Consider the following 23,482-nt stretch of genomic DNA (forward strand, 5'->3'; position numbering starts at 1 on the left):
CATATAAATAAATTAAGCATATGGGAAAAATGCTGAGCTTGAGTGGGGGTGTTAGAATAAAGCATATCAAGCACGACATGCAAGCTCAGCAGACATGCTAAGGTGACTTGGTGACTCAACTAGGACTCAAGAATACTCAAGTGGAGACAAAATGTAGTGCACATAATGTCCATGTGATTTCCTAATAAAATAATATAGCAAGCCTGGAAAGTAATGTAAACGATAGTATATATTCAAGTTAAGAGAAATGGAAATTGTTCACATTCTCAAAATATTCTTTCATCTCTTATTGTCCTATTCTTTTCTTCCTATGTTATATAATATATGTATAGAGTGTACCAAATTGAATTAATACAATGAGAAAAAGAATAAAGATTCTTCAATGAACGTTAACAAAACCCAACCCTACCTATGAACGACGACCGCTTGACAAAGAAAGCCAAGCTTAGGGCTCAAATGAAGATGCACTACTAGAAAAATAGTCTTTACTGATACTTGTGTTCTGACACTTTATTTAAAAGTATCAGTATATACATATATTTAGATCATTTTCCGCGTTTAATAGATATGTATCACTAATTACTAATACTGAAGTATCAATAGCTTTAGTAATAGCGATCAATGACGCTTAGGTATCAGCAATTAAAAATTATCATTTTAATTTTGTTTTAGTCCGAATTCAAACCCAAGACCTCTTAAACCTAGAGCTTCTACATTGAATCAAAAGACCACTAGGCTACGAATTAGTTTTAATTTTTTTAAAGTTGTGTTTTTTGAGTGGATAAAACCAAACAAATGGACAAGTCTTATCTTATCCAAAATACAACTTTTCAACTCCCTCTACCAAAGTATTCGTTCCCTCCTAAGCTTCCCAGATCTGAAAAATCCCTAACATCCAAATTGTCAAAAAGTGGGCGAGCGTGGTGCATTCGGCCGTGGTGGCCGCGGCGACCGTGGAGGCCCACGTGACCGTCGCCGCGCTAGACGCAGAGAGGAAGAAGAGAAGTGGGTCCTAGTCATGAAACTCGGCCGTCTGGTGAGAGAAGGCAAGATCAGGAGCCTCAAGCAAATCTACCTCCACTCACTCCCAATCAAGGAGTATCAAATCATCGACACGCTTATCGACCACAAATTGAAGGACGAGGTTCAAGGCCTTCGTCGTCGTCGGTGACACGGACGGCCACGTGGGTCTTGGCGTTAAGTGCTCCAAAGAGGTTGCCACTGCCATCCGTGGCGCTATCATATTGGTGAAGCTGTCGGTGATTCCGGTGAAAAGGGGTTACTGGGGTAACAAGATCGGGAGGCCACACATCGTGTCGTGTAAGGTGACTGGTAAGTGTGGCAGTGCCACCGTGAGGATGGTTCCGGCCCCACGTGGTGCCGGAATTGTGGCGGCTAGGGTTCCAAAGAAGGTGCTGCAGTTTGCTGGTATTGACGATGTTTTCACATCTTCTCGTGGGTCGACCAAGACTCTTGGAAACTTTGTCAAGGCAACCTTTGAGTGTTTGTTGAAGACATATGGCTTCCTTACACCTGACTTCTGGAGGGAGACTCGCTTTGTGAAATCTCCATACCAAGAGTACATAGATCTTTTGACGGCAAAGCCCATCAGCAAGGCAGTCATCACAGAAGTTGATCAAGTTGAGCCTTAAGCTACTTATGGCTACATGGAGAGGAGAGCATTAGAATGAAAGGCATTTTGGTCGACTTTATAGTATAGCTTTGTTTGTTACAGACTTTTCTGTTTTTTATTGCTGCAGGACTAGTATGTTGCTATTTGGGGGCAATTGTTTGCTTTAAAGTTTTACAATCAGAGTTTTCTTGAATGGATGTTTATTTATCATTGGCTAAAAAAAAATTGTCAAAAAGTGCTCAGCACTGATCCTATTAAACCGGTGGCACAGGTTCACCATTTGCCTTCAAAATCCTAACTTCTTGTTTCTTTTCTTATTTTATGATTTCGGGTCTCTCTTATTATCATTAGATCTTGAGTTTTTTTTTTGTTTTAATTGTTCTTTTAGGTTTAAATAAGTGATTTGAAGAAGAGCTTCTATGTTTCTTTGGCTACTTGGAAGAAACTAAAAGGTATTATTTCTTTGGCTACTTGGAAGAAACAAGAAGGTAAAAATTTAGCTTTTATTGTGTTTTTTTCTCTGCTACTTTCTTTTCTTTTATTGGCACCAAATAGCCTTTATTATATCTACTTTAGAAAATATTGTGTTTAGGGTGATCGTCACTATAAGGTTAACTTTATTTCGCTGATGAACGACATTAAACATTTTTTACACTAAAAATAGAATTTAGTGATATTTATGGAATTTCAAACTGCTGTCATATAAAATGTTTGTGCTGTAGGCTAAACATAAAATGCTCCACTTATAATATATAGCTTTCGTATAATCTTCATTTGTCAGATTTTTCTTTGGATTTATGTGCTCGAATTATGATCAAAATAATGTGAGATGTTATTCTGGCTTGAGTGATGATGCATGCTTGGACTTTACCTGTACTTCTTGGATTGGCTGCAGTAATTTTTTAGTACTGGGTTGTATAAATTATACTGTAGCTAGCTTCCATTGGATGAGAAACTAAAATAATGTACTTGTCAATTAAAAATAAAAAATAAAAAAAAATTGTCGAATAATTACACAGGGAATGATGCAGACTTACACAGGTTCTTTTCAATGTGAATGGTGCAGACTTACACAGGTTCTCAACATTGCCATCAAAACCATTCAAGAATAAACATGGCCATTATATCAAATTGGTAAGTGTCACTTATGTGCCCGTCATTTGGTGGTTTTTCTAATTTGGATTCACGTGTTCCTTTTCTAACCAACCGAACATTGCTTCTGATGATTTTTGGTCTTCTTAGTTTTCCACAAAAATAGAAAACCAAGTTCGGTCTTTCTTTCTTTATTCGCTTTCCATCAAGGCATAAATCAAAGGAGAGCGCCCAGCTTCACAAAATGTGCAAATATATATGTATATATACACGTAGTTCAAGTGATTCTACTGAGAAATAGTACCCAAACCCCCCTACTTATTGAATTTACCATATTCCTACCAATCTATACTCTCCTGGCTGTTCCTTGAGAAATACAGAGATTTGAGCTTGACATACTTTTCCAATAGGATCCTTAAATATATACATATAATAATTTATTACTCCAGTTGTTTATATATGCTAAAATTATTCAAACTGCAAAATTCTAAATTCCAGTTCCTTGTTGGTCACCCGAAGCTATATGCAGAAATGGCGACTTCATCTTGGAAAATTTTATTTGTATAATCTTTAAAATTATTATTATTATTATTTCAAGAACTCTATATTTTTACCGCAGGAGTGATATGTCAATTAAGAAAATGTGAAGGTTACGCACGCTTACACCTTTGTACAGGCTACAGCAATTCCAACACAGTGAGGATTTTTCTTTTTCTGCTGTGCATATATTTAGCCATCTCCTTCACCACTGCGAAAGTGTTTTTTTTTAAAATTTTTTAAAATTTTTTTCCTAGTGATGAAGGTTGAAATTAAGTTATTAAATAAAATAGAGGAGTTTAAGGAAATTAACAAGAATGTGCTTAATCGATCAAGTAGACGGTTAATTTATAAAAGAAATGCTTTGTGTGATTATCTGAAAATTGTAGAAACGCTATTAGTTTGTCATTTCTATTAACTTTCTTTCTCTGCAGCAAAATAATTAAACATTGGAAGTATGCATATAAATGAGGAGGCAGCAAGGTTATTGGATTTCTTTAAGGGAATGAATGAAGTCAGTCCCTACACTAACTACTTGGCTGATGCCTTAGTAATTAATTGCTTAACATTATGATGTAGTTACTGGGAATCTAGTGAATAATTTTCAACAAGTAATTGTATTTTTACCTAGTTATCGTTCTTACTCTATTTAGAGTCATTAACTTATTATAAATAACCTTACCAAAAGAGAATAATCATTAACTCCCTTTTTTCTTATTTATATCTGTAGTTGAATAAACTGTATTTCTCTGGTATTTTTAAGGAAATAAACTACAACTTCCTCGTTCACTAATTTTTCTTTGAAATAACTGAGTTTACTTATAAATAGTGTATGAATATTTTTTCTTTAGGTTTATTTATATTAACCATTGTTTCTCTAATGGTTGGGAATTGTCAGCTAATTTTTTCTCTCTTTTCCATGTATGCATATTTGCTCAATGTGTTTGAAGTATTTATTCCTCAACTTCACTTGTATCCTAACCCATACAGTCTATTGAACAGAGAAGCTGCTGCTGTGATAACGCAATTATACTACTCATATTCAAAGAGTGAAAGACAGTCATCATTCTCAATTTAGCTTCTAGATTTATTAAATTTAGCCACAAGTAGTAGGCATTTGATTGGATGGTAGAAATTTTTATGTATTGAATTTGGATTATTTAGTTATGAGAGTAGGATATCTCATATTTTGGCTATTGAAGTTAAATTTGTAATATATACTAATAATATTTAAATGTGAAATGAAAGATTTTGTGATATAAATTAATTTCTTTTTGTCATTTTGTGGTGCTTTTAATTTTACCAATAAATCAATAGGCAATGATCCAATTCAATTTTTTATTTTTTTAAAAATAAATTAACTAGTGATATCATGGTAACAATAATCATAGACACTAATAAAATATCAATAACTACTAACACTATGGTGTCATAATATCGGTGATACTGTAGTAATAGTAATCACTGACACCACTTACAAGTGTCACTATTTTTCTGACTCCCAGATTACTGACACAATTAACAAGTGTCAGTGAAAGTAATTTCTGACATTATTCTAAAGTCAGTAAAGACCATTTTTCTAGTAGTGATGGTGATAATCCTCAGCAACTTTCATTCAGACTTAAATTAATGGAGTTGCAAAAACTGTTGAAAATAAATTGGTTGGTGGTGAGGTTGGCTTGATTTTTAACCCGAGGACATTATTATCAGTTATCGACAGTGTTGATAATAATCTCTCAATTTTCTTCTCACAAAAGTCCATGCACAGTTAATTACACCTTGGAAAAATACTGTATTGTCAGATTATTGACATGATCAATTGGATATAGAGCTCTAAGTAATTAGTTGAATGCTCTCTGGAACTCAACTTTAGGGTTCTCTATCATTGATTTGGAAAATGACTACTTTCTAGTATTACTTAAAACAGAGGGTGATGCGGAGTTCGTTTTATCTCAGGGTCTATGGACAATTATGAGTCATTGTCTTGTTGTTCAACCATGGACTCCATATTTTGATAGTCCCAAGGAGGAGATCAATTCGGTCATAGCATGGATCCGATTACCTGGTATGGTTCTACATTGTTATTATAAAAGAATTCTGCAGATGCTTGATCAGATCATTGGAACGATAGTGAGAATTGATTACAACACAAAGTCTACTACAAGACGTAAATTTGCACACAGTGCTCTTAAAGTTGCCTTAACAAACCTCTTGTATCCCAATTCTTTGTGGATGGTAAAATTCAAAAGGTAGAGTATGAAAGGCTTCCTCACATCTATTTTCAATGTGGCAAATATAGTCATAGCAAGGATATTTGCCCTGACCGTATGGTAGATACAGCTAACACAGATAGCTTCGGCATGAGGACGGCAAATGCTTTCGATGAGAATTCTAAAAGTAATCCTAACTTTGGGCATTGGGTGGTGGTGTCCAGAAAAGGAAAAAATCGTCTGACAATAGTAAAGCGATTATGTGGAATTCCACACACAATCAATGGAATAATTTTGGTAATGAATCTAGATTTGGAGTTTTAATGAGTGAGAATGAAGGAATGGAAGAACAAGACAATAATAAAAAATCGTCAACTCCCTTTGTGAATAGCCATATTCCTATCAGCTAAAATTATAACTCTGCTAAATTCCAAAAGACTTAGCCTTAGGAAAAACAAAGAATAATAAAGAATAATATCAGTACGCCAAACCTAAAATTATTAACAAGTGACAAGTCTGCCACTACTCTCCCAACTACTTCCCCACAAATGAAAATGTTAGTGGCACACCCATGCAAATCCCACGTACTCTGTGTATTAACCATGCAAACTAAATGAATTTCCCAGGTTCAACCATAATCATTACTAGCCTTAATCCCCTATATCATTCTGCAGTTTCTTTTAGTTGACTAAAAACACTAAACCTACAACATCTTCACCCGTTGACCTCACTTAGAATGATAATGCTTTAAGTAATCATGATGACCTAAATAAACTCGAAGGTGATCCCTCCGATCATGGCATATTGGCTTAACTGAGAGCATGTTAGACAATAAATATCGAGATTACATAGGTGAGACCGACGATAAGATAAATAATCTGATGGGGATATTTCCCTAGAGGATAATATGTAGTGCTTGAGGCCTAGGAGCAGTTTGTGTAAGGATTCTATCTCATCTTTAAAATTTTCAATGTCAGTTTCAATAATGTTTTGGAATGTTTGGGGAGTAGCCTCGCAAAACTTTCATCAGTCTTTTGCTTCTCTAGTAAAAAATTATAATCCGATTATGGTTGTCATTCTAGAGCCAACAATTAGTAGGATTAAAGCAGATTATTTCATTAAGAAGAGTGGGTTTTGAATTCATATAGAGTTGGAGCTATCGGTTTTTATAGTGGATTTGGCGGTTGTAGAAGGATTTTCTACAAGTGAAAATTGTCTTACATCACAAGCAATTCATCGACTTTAAGATTGCTAAGAATAATATCCTCTTTTCTTCTGTCACTGCAGTGTATGCTAACCCAATCCCTCTTATTAGAAAGTATCTTTGGGAACATCTTTGGAGGATTGCTAACACTATTTAGGGATCTTAGCTTGTGGGGGGTGATTTTAGTTCCACTGTTTATGCATAAAAAAAGAGAGGGGGCTTTTTGAATAGCAGTAGAGGCCGTGGTCTTTTCAACAATTGGTGTATTCACACAAAATGCATGATCTATAGTTTATAGGGCCAAGGTTTACGTGGTCCGGCAGGTCTTTCTTTAAACGGTTGGATAGAGTTGTTTGTCATAAAGAGTGGCTATGCAATTTTGTTGATAGTTAGGTCCTTCACCTACCGAAATTTGACTCTAATCACATATCAATTTTAGTTCACTTTGATAAAGCTGTGAGGAAGGATAGGGATCTAATGACGGCTTGGCTTGCTTATAAAGATTTTAGTAATTTCATTGCTTTTAATTAGCATTATACTGAGCCTTATCTTCATGCAAGTAAAATATTCATCTCTAATGTCTTTCTTTGGAATACAAACTCCTTTATAATATTTTTTATATGAAGAGAAGGCTTCTACCTTGTACTGGGCAATTCAATAAGCTTTAGAAAACCATGCCACAAGGAGTCTTTTATGGCTTGAATTAAAATGAAAAAATGAGCTTGTACAAGTCTTATCTTAGGAAGAAATATTATAGTAAAGAAGTCTAGAAAAAACAGGATAGTGCATCGGGATCTAAATACAGCTTTTTTCCATTAAAAAAAAAAAAAACTCACTAGAAAAAGATAGAGCCAGATTAATGTAATTAAAAATTACTCAGGTCAGTGGCTTTATGATACACATGTCATTAAAAATCATGCAGTCAATTTCTTCTCCACCCTATACTTCGATGATAGTATTGATTTTCAGCCTTACCATCTCAAGGGTTATTATCCTGCTTTAAATGCTACCGACTGTTCCTTCTGAACCGACCTATTGATGATGTTGAAATCCAAAACATTGTTTTTAGCATGAAGCCTCCAAAAGCACTGGTAATAAATGGCCTTTTTACGATTTTTTACTAATCTCAGTAGAGTGTTGTTGTTCCTTCTTTTTATCAGTTTGTTAAAGATACTTCAAGGAGCGGTTGTATGCCTGAATAGAAAAAATAAGGGTTTAGTAGTTCTTATTCTAAAGAATTATAATCCTACGTACTACATGGAAAATATACTACCGCATTAGCTTGTGTACAGGGGCGATCGCCATACAAGGCCAAAGGTGCCATGGCCCCCTAGGATTTTAAAATATTTTGAAATTTTTAAATAAAATATGAATAATTTATGTGAAATGTCCACACTGGCCCCCGTACAATTAATATATAAGGTTGATAGATTAGATAATATTGTAATTTTATAAGCCCAAAAGCAAAATAATTAAAACAATTAAATCAATCCCAAAAGCCCACTTTTATTTTGAAAAGAAAACGAACTTTCATTAAAGTCTTTAACTTTCTGCAGCGCGAAAGCCCACTTAAGTCACTTACAATGGCATCAAAATAATTAAAACAAAAAAGAAAAAAGAAATCAGCCACAAAACCCAGAACATCAGCCAACAAATCGCGATCGCGAATAACATATCCCAAAAATCACTTGCAACTCAACCGAAATTTCTAAATTTCCCAGTAGCAAACATGAGAAAGCCATCAAAAATTAATCAATACTTCAAAAGGAAAAATGCAAAAGCCAATACCAAATCTCCAAATATTGAAAATTCACAAGTCTCACTTACCAATTCACTAAATTTTAGAAATCTACCTTTAACATCTCCAAGAATTGAGACAAATCCAGTTAATACTCAACTTTTGGAGCGTGATCCAGGGTTGCGTCCACAAATATGGGTTTATGATATTAATCAACGGGATGAAATTTGCAGAGCATACATAATGGCTGGTCCATATCAACCAAGACTTTCAGAGTATCCCAAATATGGACCAGAAAAGCACCTTCGTCGTTTTCAATCTTCATGATTCGATTCTTTTCCTTCTTGGTTGGAATATTCACCTATAAAAGATGCTGCTTTTTGTCTACCATGTTATCTCTTCAATACACCATCTGCACATCCAAAATGTAATGCTTATACTGTTAATGGGTTTAATGTCTGGAGAAAGGTTAAAGATGGGAAAAATTGTGCCTTCCTTAATCATGTGGGAAAGGATCCGAATTCAACTCATAAAAAGGCTGAAAAATCATGTGAGGATTTGATGAGGCAATCTCAGCATCTGCCACAGGTATTTAATCGTTATTCCTCTCAAGAAATTGAAAATAATAGACTGCGGTTAAAAACTACAGTTGAAGCAATTAGATACTTAGCTTTTCAAGGTTGTTCTTTTAGTGGCCATGATGAGAGCAAAAAATCATTAAATCGTGGAAAGATTGCAGAAGTTATATTTGATAAAGCTCCAAAATATGCCTCCTATATATCACCAAATATTCAAAAAGAAATTTTACATGTCTTTTCCATGAAAGTGAAAAAGGCAATTCGTGAAAAAATAGGAGATGCAAAGTTTTGTTTAATTGTAGATTAATCACGCGATGAATCGAAGAAAGAATAGATGGCTGTAGCTTTGAGATTTGTTGACAAAGATGTTTTGTGCGAGAACCTTTTTTTGGACTTGTTCATGTTTTTAATACTTCTGCAGTGACCTTGAAAGATGAGATATACTCTTTATTGTCTCATAATAATTTAAATATTCAAAATATTCTAGGGCAAGGATATGATGGTGCAAGTAACATGCGGGGTGAGTGGAATGGTTTACAAGCTTTAATTTTGAAAGACTGTTCATATGCTTACTACATTCATTGTTTGGCCCATCGACTACAATTGGCTTTAGTCGCAGTATCTTATGAGATTGTTCCTATTCATCATTTCTTTACTAAACTGACTTCTGTTGTGAATATTGTTGGTGCTTCTTGTAAGCGCAATGAAGAACTGAAACGTGCTCAAGCTGCTGACATTGAGTACATGATTTCCATTGATGAGCTTAAGAGTGGGAGAGGGCATAATCAAATTAGCACTTTACAAAGGCTTGGGGATACTCGATGGAGTTCTCACTTCAGGTCAGTCTCCAATTTAATAAAAATGTTCAGTGCAACATGTTCTGTTCTACTTAATATCATTGATGATGGCACTAATGCTTTCCAACGAGGAGATGCTGATGCTGCATATGAGGCAATGACTAGTTTTGAGTTTGTTTTTATCTTGCACCTTATGAAAGAAATTATGGCAATCACTGATATACTTTGCCAAGCTTTGCAATCTAAATCTCAAGATATTTTACATGCTATGCATCTTGTTTCATCAACTAAAGAACTTACGCAGAAATTTAGAGATAATGGATGGATTACTTTGCTTAATCAAGTGAAATCATTTTGTGAGGCTAGAAATATAGATATTTCATAAATGAATGCTCATTATGTTGCAAGACAAGGTCGAGCTCGGCGTCAAGAAGATAACTTTATTGTTGCTGAACATTATAGGGTAAATTTGTTTTATGCTATTATAGATTGCCAATTACAAGAGTTAAGTAGTCGATTTAATGAACATGCAGTGCAGTTGCTTATATTTAGTTCAGCACTTGATCCTCGAGAATGTAGGGAGCCATTTAGAATTGGTGATGTTTGTCAATTGGCAGACAAGTTTTATCCAGCAGATTTCACAGACGTTGATAAAATGAATTTAAAAATCCAACTTGAGCATTATGATTATAATGTAGTTCAACATCTAGAGTTCAAAAGTTTGTCGACCATTTCTGACTTGAGCCAATGGTTGGTTAGTACTAGAAAAGCAACAATTTTCCCCCTTATCTATAGAATAATTGTTCTTGTGCTAACTCTTTCAGTGTCTATTGCAACTACGGAACAATCATTTTCGGCTATGCGTATAGTAAAGACAAGACTTCGCAATAAAATGGAGGATGAATTTCTTACAGATTCATTGATTATGTACATTGAAAGGGAAATTGCAGAAAAATTAAGTATTGAATCAATAGTCAACGAGTTTCGAGATATGAAAGAACGTCGTATTCCATTTTAATGTTGGAGATCCTGATTTTGGTGGGTTTAGTATCTTATGTTAAGAATATTTTGTTGCTTGAGGAAGCTTTTTCCCTTTACAGTTATGATGGTTTTTGTTTAAGTTTTTTCTTTATTTTGATAGCTTCAGTACTTTAAGACTTGGAATTTTGTATGGGTGGAGGCTCTTTTGCTTTGTAATCATCTTCCTTCATGAATTATAAATGTAAATTTTTTTCATTTAGTATCTTACTATTTTTTTGGATGATTTGGTCTGGTTGTAATTTATTACTTCTAATAGCATCAAAATTATAAGTTTAAATTTGGCCCCCCTAAAATTTCCTCTTGAGGTCCGCCCCTGCTTTTGTACAATGGCCTACAAGACTCTTATCAAAATAATTGCAAACAGGCTTCAATCTTTTCTTCTCAACTCATCGATTCATGACAACAAGTTTTTCCTTAGGCCGACATATTATTTAAAACATTGTAGTTACTTAAAAATTTATTCACTCGATGAGAAAGAAGTCAAGAAGGAGGAGATACAAGGCTATTAAGGTGGATTTAGAGAAGGATTTTGACAAGCTCAACTAGAACTTTATCCATGAAACTCTTATTAAAACCAAAATTCCTTCTAATCTAATTCATCTAATAATGTTGCTAGGAAATTTTAATCTCGCCCAAGATCTTGCAATTAAAAATATCAAACAAATAATAAATAGAAAAATAGATGGAGAATAAAATTAATCACACAGCACAAAAATTCACACAGAAAACTCCTACACTAGGGAAAAACCATGGCCGCAAAGGATGGCGAGAGAAAAATCTATTATGTGAAAAATTATTACAATCACTCTAGTATTTTTCCTCACACCCAAAACTCCAATAACACTCAATTCTCAATAGATTTGTCGTTTCTCTCACACTAAAACTGTATACTTGCGGAGAATTTATTATTGTGTTATAAAAATAAGTGAATATAACCTCCATATATAGTGATTATTTCTTGTAGGAGAAATATTCCTTTTTTATACTAATAGTATTCCTCCTTGAATAAGTCATGTGGAGAAATTAATTATTCCTTAAATAGGAATCCTACTAAAGAGGAAAATATCTTAGGAAATCCCTATTGAAAAATAAGACATATTTCCTAACAATTTCCACCGTGGCGAGTTTTTCAATTAGGTGATAAAATATTATCTATCGTATATCCACACGATCATGTCATCTCCACCATGGGTAAAATCTTGTCCTCTATCCAGCAGCCACAATTCTCTATATCGAGAGTCATCATACTCTACCTTATCCAAAGTACATATACTCGGCATTTATCGATCACCTTGCTGCAAATACCCACTCCCATGTTTTGCTTCCTTGAGAAACCGCAACCATCAACACCAAAAAATTCCACCACGCACTTTGCATAAATGTCAAACCATGCCTTATGTGCAAATATGTGGACCCGCAAGTAGTAAACATTCTTTTCCATGGCACTAGTAGCTCGCCATGAGGATATCTTCATCATCTATTACAGGGGACCATTGTCTCATACAATGATGAGAGACTTTCCGCCAGCAATATTATCAATGTCTTCATATACTAACTAGGAGTCATTTGCCGAGCTTGGTCTATTTACTTTATAACAATTCTTTTTTAAGGCGTATTGATTGTCCATACACTCAGCATACTCCTTTCTTCTTGAAGTTATTTTTCTTCCAATTACCAACTGTCAATGCTAAATCATCAGAAGCATCATTATTTCTACCACTCAGCCTTCTTTCTTTTGAAAATAGAGTACTAATAACTTCTTCAAGATCCACAGTCTCCTTCCCATACATTAAAGTAGGCAATAAAGTGCATTGTCTTCATATTCAATTTTAACTCCAATTGCCTTCAGTTCTGTCACGATGCCATTGAGAACACTAAGATGATTAAAAAATTTTATACCTTCAATCATTCTTAGCGTGTGGAACCGTTACTTAAGGTACAAGCGATTAAAGATGCTCTTTGTCTTATATAAATTTTCTAGTCTCTCTTAAAATTCTTTTGCCGAATGAATCTTTCATACATTAGTAAGAACATTCTTTGCTCGACATAATCGTATAGCACTTTAGAGCTCTTTCATCTAATTCTTCCCAATCTTCATCACTCATAACAAATTTCCTAGAGTCACTACTAGAAGCAGGGGATGATTTGCCCTTTAAAGGCTTGTGTAGCCCAGATTGAATCAATACATCCTCGACCTAAATTTGGTACAAGCCAAAAATTTATTCTTCTATCAAACTTTTCAACCTTAATCCTTACAGGATTTGAAATTTTTTTTTACAGATATAATTGCTTTGCAGAACAACCTTTAACTCTTACACACTTGTTAGGGAATTTTAATCTCGCCCAAGATCTTGCAAGCAAAAATATCAACACAAATAATAAAATAGAAAAATAGATAGAGAAAAAAACCAATCACACAACACAAGAATTTACGAGGAAAACTCCTATACTGGAGAAAAACCACATCCACCAAGGACAGCAAAGAAAAATCCACTATGTGAAATTTTTGTAATCACTCTCGTATTTTTCCTCACACCAAGAACCCTAAAAACATATAGTCTCTCAATAGACCTACCGTTTTTTTCACACTAGAAATTATCTACTTACGGAAAACTTGTTGTTGTGTTATACAAATTAGTGAATCCAATCTCCCTATATATAGTGATTATTTTTTGTATGAGAAATATTCCCTTTCTTATACTAGTAGTATTCCTCCTTGAATAAGTCATGTCCTAAAGGGGAAATTACTTATTCCTTAAATAGGAATCCTACTAAAGAGGAAAATATTCTAGGAAATCCTTATTGAAAAATAAGAAATATTCCCGAACAAATGTAGTGTATCACTACAATTCACATGAATGTGCTTTAACAAGGTGAGTTAATGAGTGATTTTGTTTCTACTAGCGATATAAGACAGAAGGGCCTATATGTCCATATATTTTGGTGCTTTGTATTGAGCGGCTTAGCCATGGTATTTGTCTGTCAGTGACTATAGCGGAGTGGAATCCATTACAATTTTCTTGTTATAAGACTCATCTTATTTACTATCTCTTTGTAGATAGTATTCTTTTGTTAGCTGAGGCCTCATGTGATCAGGCTAAAGTTCTTAATTCTATTATTAATGCTTTCTGAAATTGAAACCATTAGTTCTCTTTTTGTGTTGTTGTGACATATAGCATAATGTTTGTTACATTCCAATATTAACATAGCTTCCCTCTCAAGCTTTTGTGCTTTCACAGCCAGGCTATGAGCCTTTAGATATGGATATCCTGTATGCTGAGGGAATTACATCAACCAATGGCCTTTCTTGCGTGGAATATTCATTTCTAGAGGCAACACAAGAGAGCTCCATTGACTCTTCTAATCAAAATGATCCCTCGAAAATGTTACTTTGGATAAGCCAAAAATGCAATGCACTTTGCCAGATTTTGCTATTGTTGTCGCTGATTAAGTACCGCTGCGAGATATAGATTTAGTGATGGAATAAGTTAAATAAAAAGGTCACCTGATTGTTTATAGAATTTTTTTCCATTATTATCAACAATGTTAAGTCTCTGTGATATCCGGCACGAGTTTGATAATAAATTGTTCATGTAACTTTTTTAAGTATCAACTTATTGGAGTGGATCCAAAAAGCTTTAGGGAGAACTATAAATGGCAATAAATTTTTGAAGATGTTGACATGGTCTTCTTTTGTTTTTCCCTGGCCTGCTCCGACGAAGTGTTTAAAGGTAGCAAAAGAGTCTTACTAATAAGATGTTGGCAAGTAGGCAGCTCTTCGAGAACATTTTGATTTATCCAACCTTTAATCAAAAGAATTTCCTTTTTATACTCAACAACTATCATATACTAAAGTAAAAGATTGTCCTCTCACTCAATGTGAATTGTTTTATGACTTCAATATTTGTGTGAAGATGTAGTTAATTGGTCTTGGGGACTAAAGTGCAATCGAGTAAGAATTGTGTGGGTCATTGTGCAGATTGCATTTAGTTAAGGGATGCTTATGTAATTTTCTACCGATGTGGCCTGTTTGTTAAAGTTCGTTATATGGTTTCTGGAAAATTTACATAAATGTGATGTTGGTGTGCATCATCTGATATATAGGCTCTTTCTCCTTCATTTCTTCTTCGATTAGAGTAATTCTTATTTATGTTTGTTTCTTGTAATCTCCTCCTCAGTTGTGATATGTTTGTACTCAGTTATGATCAATGAAAGAGTGTGAATTTTTCCTTCAAACTTGTTAGCTCGTTCTCTCAAACTCAATTCTGTTTTTCGTTCTTTGATGTGATCTTTATCAACCTTGGTTTCAATTTGATCTTGATTGATTAAAGGTTGAAGAATCAAGTTAGTTCTTATATCAGAGCTTTGTTGATTCTTGGGCTTTGTTGATTCTTAAGGTGGAGTTTCTTGAAGCCAGGGATGAAGATTTGAATAGGTCAGATGCTAAAGCTGATCCATTTATTGAAAATAAAGCTGCTGAAATCCAAGACTCACAACAAACTAATTTGCAGAGCTATCAACTAGCTAGGGACCGAAGTAGAAGGCAAATCAAGGCACCTGTGAGGTATGGCTATGTAGATTTGATTGCTTATGCACTGATGAGTGCAGAAGATATGCCAATTGAAGAACCTGCTAGCTATTCTGAGGCCATTAAAAGTGAGAAATGTGATAGATGGATAGAAGCAATGAAAGAGGAGGTGAACTCTTTACACAGAAATCAAACATGGACACTTGTTCTAAATCCAGGTGACAAGAAGCTTCAAGGAAAGACTTGTAGCTAGAGGTTTTACACATAGAGAGGGTGTAGATTTCAATGAAATCTTCTCTCATGTGGTAAAACACAACTCTATCAGAATTTTCTTGGCTATGACAACATTGCTTGACATGGAGCTTGAGCAAATGGATGTTAAAACTACTTTTCTAAATGGAAAGATTGAAGAGCATATTCTGATGACTCAGCTTGAAGGTTTTGCAGAGAAATGGAAAGAAAATTATGTTTTTTGCTACAAAAATCACTATATGGACTCAAGCAATCTCCTAGACAGTGGTATAAGAGATTTGATGAGTTTATGGTGATTAATGGCTACACCAGGAGCAAGTATGACAGCTGTGTTTACTATGGTAGCTCAGAACGAGGTGGAATGATATATCTACTTCTCTATGTAGATGATATATTAATTGCAAGCAAATATAAAACTGAGATTGACAAACTTAAGAAACTATTGAACCATGAATTCGAGATGAAAAACCTTGGTGATTAGTATTAAAAATTGTTTAATTATCAAGCAATAATAATAATATTTTGTGCTTATGTTATAATTTATATTTGTGTTTATGTAATATATTAGGAATTATTAATTATGTTTTAAATATATTTAATTTTGTGTATTTTTATGTGTTTATTAGGTAAAATATTAATTTCACGTAATTCGAGGCTTCATACAGATAAACGGAGGTCAAATTTGAATTTCGGAGGTCCGAAAACCTTAAGATCAATCAAGATCGGCTTAAAATTGGGCTTGTGTAAAAGAAGTTGACTTTTCCTTTTGACCGAGCACTGATTGGATGATGAAATGAGCTTACAATAGATATGAGTGAATAGGATAGCTAGCAATTTTGACTAAATCTTAACCGTTCATGATTCAATGGCCATAATTGTGCCACGTGGCAATGGTTGGTGAAGCAAGTTGTAGGATCCGAATATTTGTATTCGGGTCAACCTGATCCACCCATTAACCCGCCAAATCTCAACCGTTCTTTGGCCAAATCGGACGAGTCAAATGATGCCACGTGTGATGTTGACGTTTAAAGTTTGACCAGCCGTTAGATCTTGATCTAATGGTTGTGAGGAGCACATGCATGAAGCTTATGATGGATCGCAAAACACTGGATTATGAATTTATTTTTCTATAAATAGAGCCTCATTTTTATGTTTTTAATCATCTCTCTACAACTCTCTTCTTCTCAAATTCTCTCCATCTCCCTGTAATCTTGATTTTCAGGTGTGTTTTTAATATTTTGTATAATTATTTTTATAAATAAAATCAGTTTTATTATCAATTTTAGTTGTTTTTATTACTTTTAATTATAAGTAATTTAATTTTAATATTTATTTTTATTTCAATTATGCTTAACTAAATAATATTAGTTAGGGGAAGGTGAAACTCTTAGGAAATAAATATAATTTAATCAAATTCTATTTTTAATTTTATAAATTAAATTATTTTCTATTTAATTTTATACATATTTTATATTTTGAAATTTTGATTTATTGTAGACAAACAAATGACTTTGGCACAATAAATTCTTAATATCTTAATATAATGTATGGTAAAATGGTATTTTGACTTATTGTAAACAAATTAAATTTTGGCACAATAAATACTTAATCCATCATAAAATTAAAGGGAAAATAATAATAATTTATATAATTAATCTTTTGGGCAATAAATCTAAAAAAATGGCAAAAAGAATTTATTAAATTTTATTTACTACTAAGAGTGGATCCACAACCCTAACTAGTTCAATTTCATAGTTTCATTTAAATTAAGTTGTTTATATGCAAATTTTAATTTCAATTTTTAGTTAAAAAAATAAACAAATTAAATCTTTTCTCTGTGGATCGACCTCAGACTCATCGAGTTATAATACAACAAGACACTCTTATACTTGGGAATTAAAAATTACTTTTAAGTTGTGTTACTTGGAAGTGAAAAAAGGATTCTTAGGATGAAGATCACAAGAAATAGAGTTGTTGGTGTTCTTTTCTTGAGTCAAGAGAAGTATATTAACAAGGTGTTAGAAAGGTTTGATATGCAATAATGCAAACCTGTTCTGACTCCTCTTGGTTCTCAGTTTAAACTGTTTATGTCTCAGGCATCAGATGCTGACATGGACAAGCTCAAAATGGAAGAAATACCATATGTACAGGCTGTGGAGAGCCTCATGTATGCAATGGTATGTACCAGGCCTGATATAGCATACTCAATAGGTGTGGTCAGCAGGTTCTTAAGTTGTCATAGTAAGATTCACTAGGATGCTGTAAAATGGATATTAAGGTATCTCAGAGATACCTCAGATCATGGTTTGATGTTTGGGAGAGCAAAGCAAGCTGTCTATGAAGTGGTAGGATTTGTAGACTTTGATTTTGCAGGAGACTTAGACAGAAAGAAGTCAATCACTGGATACTTGTTCATGTTGAACAACTGTGTGATTAGTTGGAAATCATCTCTATAGGCTGTGGTAGCCTTATCTTCTCTAGAAGCTGAGTTTGTAGCAGCCACAAAAGCAACAAAAGAGTTGATAAGTGCCTATTTTCCATATATTTTGCTATTAATTTCTCCATCTTTTTCTTGTTTTGGTTTTAAATATTCTAGTTATTTTAGTTCATTTTTAATTTAATAAATTATATTTTATTGTGTTAATTTTTATCTTAGTTTTATTTATTTTGTTATTTTAGGTATATTCTGCAATTAAAGAGAAATTAAATCGGAGCATTCAGGAAAAAAATTTAATTGAAGATTGAGAGACAAAAGTGCACAAGAGATCAAGAATTGGAAAGAATTAGGAAATAAAAAATATTCTCCAATTAAAGCTTGTATGGGCCAAGCAAAATTAATGTTCAACATGGAGCTAAAATTGGAAAATGGAAGTGAAAAAAGAAGCCAAGCCATCACATGAAAGCAAAATTGGACAACAAAGATTGCAAACCAAAAGTTGCTAGCACGTGAAAGGAAGGAGAATAAAGCCTTTTGGCTTTTAGGAAATCATGGCCAAATCATTATTGGCTTATTAATTGAAGCATGAAAGTGGCGGTTTTGGGCTTTGAATTTAATTCTTTCCATAGAAGGATTTAAAAAAAAGCCACAATTGAAGCATTATAAAAGAACCAAGAAGAGAATCGGCAACCAAGAGGAGAATCGACAACCAAGAGAAACTGAACAATTTGCAGCCGCAAAGGAAAAGAAAAAAAAATCAGCAGCCGGAATTAAATTGAAGCAAAGGCAGCCGCTTGAATTAATCTCCATGATTGGTTTTATCAATTCTCTTATTCCCAATTTAATTATATTAGGCTAGATTTTCTATTTGGTTGAGTGTGAATTCAAAACCCTAAACATGCTACGCAATTAATTTTTAATTTCTATAATTCAATTTATTTAATTGAGATTGTTTATGTTCTTCTATAATTAATGTTTATGATTTTATTCCCGTCTTGTTTGAGTGGCCAATTAGATAGGACTTGAATAAATTCTATTGCTAGATTAAAATTCTTGATCCGTAATTGTCTTGACATTTTAATCATAAGTAGCAGGTTGGAATCAATGATTTCAATTGGAGAATATAACCTAGGTTAAATAATCCGAGCTTGTGTGTTTATTGCCTAGATCAACCTAATATCTTTTTCTGCTTAATGCTTCCATTATCTTAAATTTAAAGAGCTTGTTTTAAATTATTTAATGGTTAGAGATTAGGTGAAGAGCTTGTTTTGCTTAACAATACACTAAGGAAAGATTGAGACTAACAGAGCTTGTTGTTGTCTACGGTTGATAGTTTTAATATAAATTGATGATAGAATTGATATATTATGTGCATGTTTGGTGGTGGCGAATGATCCTTTAACCAAAGTTTTCATCATTATTATTTCTTTCTCCTTTAATTAGAGTTTTTATTAAATTCTTGTTCGTATTTTTAATTTCTTTATTTCTTACTATTTAGTTAAAAATTCATAAATCCCCCTTTTTATTTATAATTGACATTTTCTTTAGTTAGATTAATTTATATTATTACTACTATTATTTTATTTTAAATCTTGCTTTAGAGTTGATAATAAATATAACTAGCATAGTCTCTGTAGGATCGATCCTTACTCGCTCTGTACTAATTATTTATATTAGTGGTAAGGTTTTAAATTTGGTGCACATTAACAACACTACCAGGAGTCTATGTGGCTCAAAGGTATTCTCACTAGGCTTTGGTTAAAACATAAATCAGTTTAGATCTTCTGTGATAACCAAGGTACCATACACTTGGTTAAGAAGCAAACATATCATGAGAAAACTAAGTATATAGATGTAAAGCTACAATTCATTAAAGATGAAGTTGCAAAAGGGATCGTGGTGATCTCTAAGATACATACAGATGTAAATCCAACAGACATGCTAACTAAAGTTCTTCCAACAGCTAAGTTTGAGTTCTGTGTGAACATGGTGGGCATCCTGCCCAAACCATGCTGAGTTCATGAGTGAACTGTAGTATTTAAAGGTTTTTTTTAAGCAGCTTTCGTGTTGTGTGATCAACTGAATCAGATCTGCCAGGTGAAGAATATGAAGATGTAATTAACTAGTCATAGGGACTAAAGTGCAATTGAGTAAGAATTTTGTGGGTCATTGTGCAGATTGCATTCAGTTGAGGGGTGCTTGTGTAATTTTCTGCTGATGTGGCATGGGTTGTTAAAGTTCGTTATATTTTTGGGTAAAAGTTTATTTAGTCCATATATTTTAAAATTAGTATTCATTTAGTCCCTGTATTTTTTAAAATATCTTGAAATATCCCTGCCATTAAAGTATTGATACCCAACTGTTACTTCTTATTTCTTTTGACTTACTTTTACAATATTACCCTTTTATAATTTTTTTTTGTTTGGACATTAATAAAAAGAAAATAATTAAATTACTAATTTAACCCTAGAAAATTAAAAAAATATATATTAATTTTTTTCCAAGCACCATATGCACACTTGGTAGTTTGCATACAATTTTTGACAATTAAAAATTAATATATATATTTTTAGTTTTAGGGTTAAATTGGTAATTTAATTATTTTCTTTTTATTAATGTCCAAACAAAAAAATTATTATAAAAGGGTAACATTGTAAAAGTAAGCCAAAAGAAATAAAAAGTAACGATAGATGTATCAATACTTTAACGGTAGGGATGTTTCAAAGCATTTTAAAAAATACAAGAACTAAATTGATACTAATCTTAAAATACAGGGACTAAATGGACTTTTACCCTTATATTGTTTCTGGAAAATTTCCAAAAACATGATGTTGGCGTGTAGCATCTGATATGTAAGCTCTTTCTCCTTCATTTTTTCTTCGATTAGAGTAATTCTTCTTTACATGTGCTCTTGCAATCTCCTCCTCAGTTGTGATCTATTTGTACTCAGTTATGATGAATGAAAGAGTGTGAATTTTTCATTCAAACTTGTTAGCTCGTTCTCTCAAACTCAATTATGCTTTTCGTTCTTTGCTGTGATCTTTATCAATTTTGGTTTCAATTTCATCTTAATTGATTAAAGGTTGAAGAATCAAGTTAGTTCTTATAATTAGCCATTCCAAAATATAACAATTTGTTTGTTTCAATAGTTACCGCCTTGGAGCCTGCAACTATAGAAGAAGCTCTTAGATACCCCCGGTTCCCCTAATTAATCTTTTTAATTACAGTAAAATGCTTGTGTAATCTTTCCAATTGCCATGTTCGCATAACCTTGATTGCTTTTAAAGTATTAATATTAAGACGTGTTTGATTATTTTTGTGCTTGAATATTAACTTTTCAAAGGTGTTTGTTATTTAGTTTTTTTCCTTGTCCAATTCTTTCCTAGTTTAATAATGTATAAGAGGGAATGATGTGTCGTATATTATTGTCTCAGGCGGAATGATATGTCGTTTGCTTATCTTTTTGCGGGGATGTACTTGCGTACTATTTAATTATTGTGTGGTCTTGGTGCCTCTTTGCTTAAGAACTATCGTGAATTTACATGAATCAAGAAAATAATTAGTTCTTGCCCGGTATAATTAACCACTAGAATGAATTTAAGACAAATACTAATAAATCTTCCGTGAATAAAACAATGTAACATCTGAATTAAAAATAATGCTTGTCATATCTAAATGACAACAGTAGTATTATTTCTTTTGATAAACTTAATTCTAAGTTTCTCATCAAAATGATTTTGTAGAACAAAATGTAAAACATTATCATGGTTTCAGACAAATTCTTACCTCATAAATTCATGGCATTTTTTTTTATTTGAACATTATAATACAATTTTTACAGAATAAGAGTCAAAAGTCTATCAAAATTTATTTTGATTTTATTCATTTAAAGCTTCAATTTTAGTTATAGTTACCTTGATATAGTTCATTTAAAGCTTACTCTAAAAGTTTTTATGTTTTGATATTGTTCATCTTAAAGTTCATTTAGTTCATATATTTTGAGCTAATTACTTGTTGAATTATTAAATTTTTTAAAAATACCTCAAGACATCCATACTCTTAAATATATTACATTCTTACCCTTACTCTTTTTTTGGTTTTATAATAATATCAAAGGTATAACATTCTTAACATTTATGAATTTATTTGCTAAAAAAGTTATTTAGCAAATTAATTAATAATTATTTATCAGCAAATCAACCAATAAATATCAATATAAAACTAGTATTTTTTGTGCTCTTACGACAATCTTGCTAATTATGATTTATAAATAAATTAATACCTACCAACTTTACATAATGTTTTAATATCCTTACGACAATCTTACAAATTAACTATTTATAAACAAAATAATGGGAAATTATCATTCATATACCCTATAAATGTTATATTATAAAAAATACTACAACACTTTGAGGGTGTATCAATCATCCACCCTAAGTTGACAAAATGTATCTGTCGTCCACCAAACCATTACTTGCCGTTTAAATAGGATAACACCAGAGGGGTAATTTGGTCTTTTCATATGTTACAAGTGATAATTTAAGGGTATACAAGTGATAATAAAAGAATTTAAGGGTATACAAGTGATAATAAAAGAATTTAAGGGTATACAAGTGATAATTTTTAAGGGTAAAATCGTCAATTCACTATTATTTCGTTAACTTTCAAACGGCAGCTAACGGTTTGGTGGTCGGCAGATAGTTTTTGTTAATTTAAGGTGGACGATTGATACACCCTCAAAGTGTTGTAGTATTTTTGATAACAGAGCATCTATAGGGTATACGAATGATAATATCCCTAAAATAATTGACAAAATGAATCCTAAAAGAAAATAATAACAAAAAAATTTACAAATTAACTATTTATTATATTTTTAAGCATGATTAGATAAATTAACATTATTTCTTATTGTTATTATACCAAGATTGTCATTATAACTATATTATTGTAAAAGTAAAGAAAAAGTAAGTGCAGGTGTGTAACATATTTAATAATAAGGGTATCTTGATATATTTTCTAAAATATAAAAATTAAACAGTCACTTAACTAAAATATAAATACTAAATGAACATTTATCTCCAAAGAAATATAAAAAAACCTACAATTAAATTATAATTTTATTCCCACAAAACCAAATGTCTATTAAGACCTTTTTTTACATATAGTATTGTATGCAATCCGAAATTCAAGAGAACCAAAAGTTTGCATCTTGCATCTACCTTTTGTTTGATATGCTATTGTGTGTAAAGTTTTTGCTCAAATTATTGTAACCAAAGAAATTTGTATTCTCTATTCAAATAGGTTCGTTTTGAAGGGTCCAGCTACAATGCATACGTGATTTGAAATCACGTTTTTTTGTCTTATCTTAACTTGCCCTTAGATTCCAAAGAGAAATATCCAACGACTTTGAACTAACCTATGGTCATAAAGTT

At 32.6% G+C, this 23,482-nt stretch overlaps 1 protein-coding gene across 1 annotated transcript; it reads left to right on the top strand.

Moving 5' to 3' along the window:
* Positions 1 to 934: 934 nt before the first annotated feature.
* Positions 935 to 1,791, top strand: LOC127899038 (40S ribosomal protein S2-4-like). The gene is given in 2 exon segments (XM_052431728.1): positions 935 to 1,119; positions 1,121 to 1,791. Coding segments are annotated over 2 exon segments (633 nt in total). The 5' UTR covers positions 935 to 1,018; the 3' UTR covers positions 1,653 to 1,791.
* Positions 1,792 to 23,482: the final 21,691 nt, after the last annotated feature.

Source organism: Citrus sinensis, chromosome 8, assembly GCF_022201045.2.
Source record: "Citrus sinensis cultivar Valencia sweet orange chromosome 8, DVS_A1.0, whole genome shotgun sequence".
Classification (NCBI taxonomy): Eukaryota; Viridiplantae; Streptophyta; class Magnoliopsida; order Sapindales; family Rutaceae; genus Citrus; species Citrus sinensis.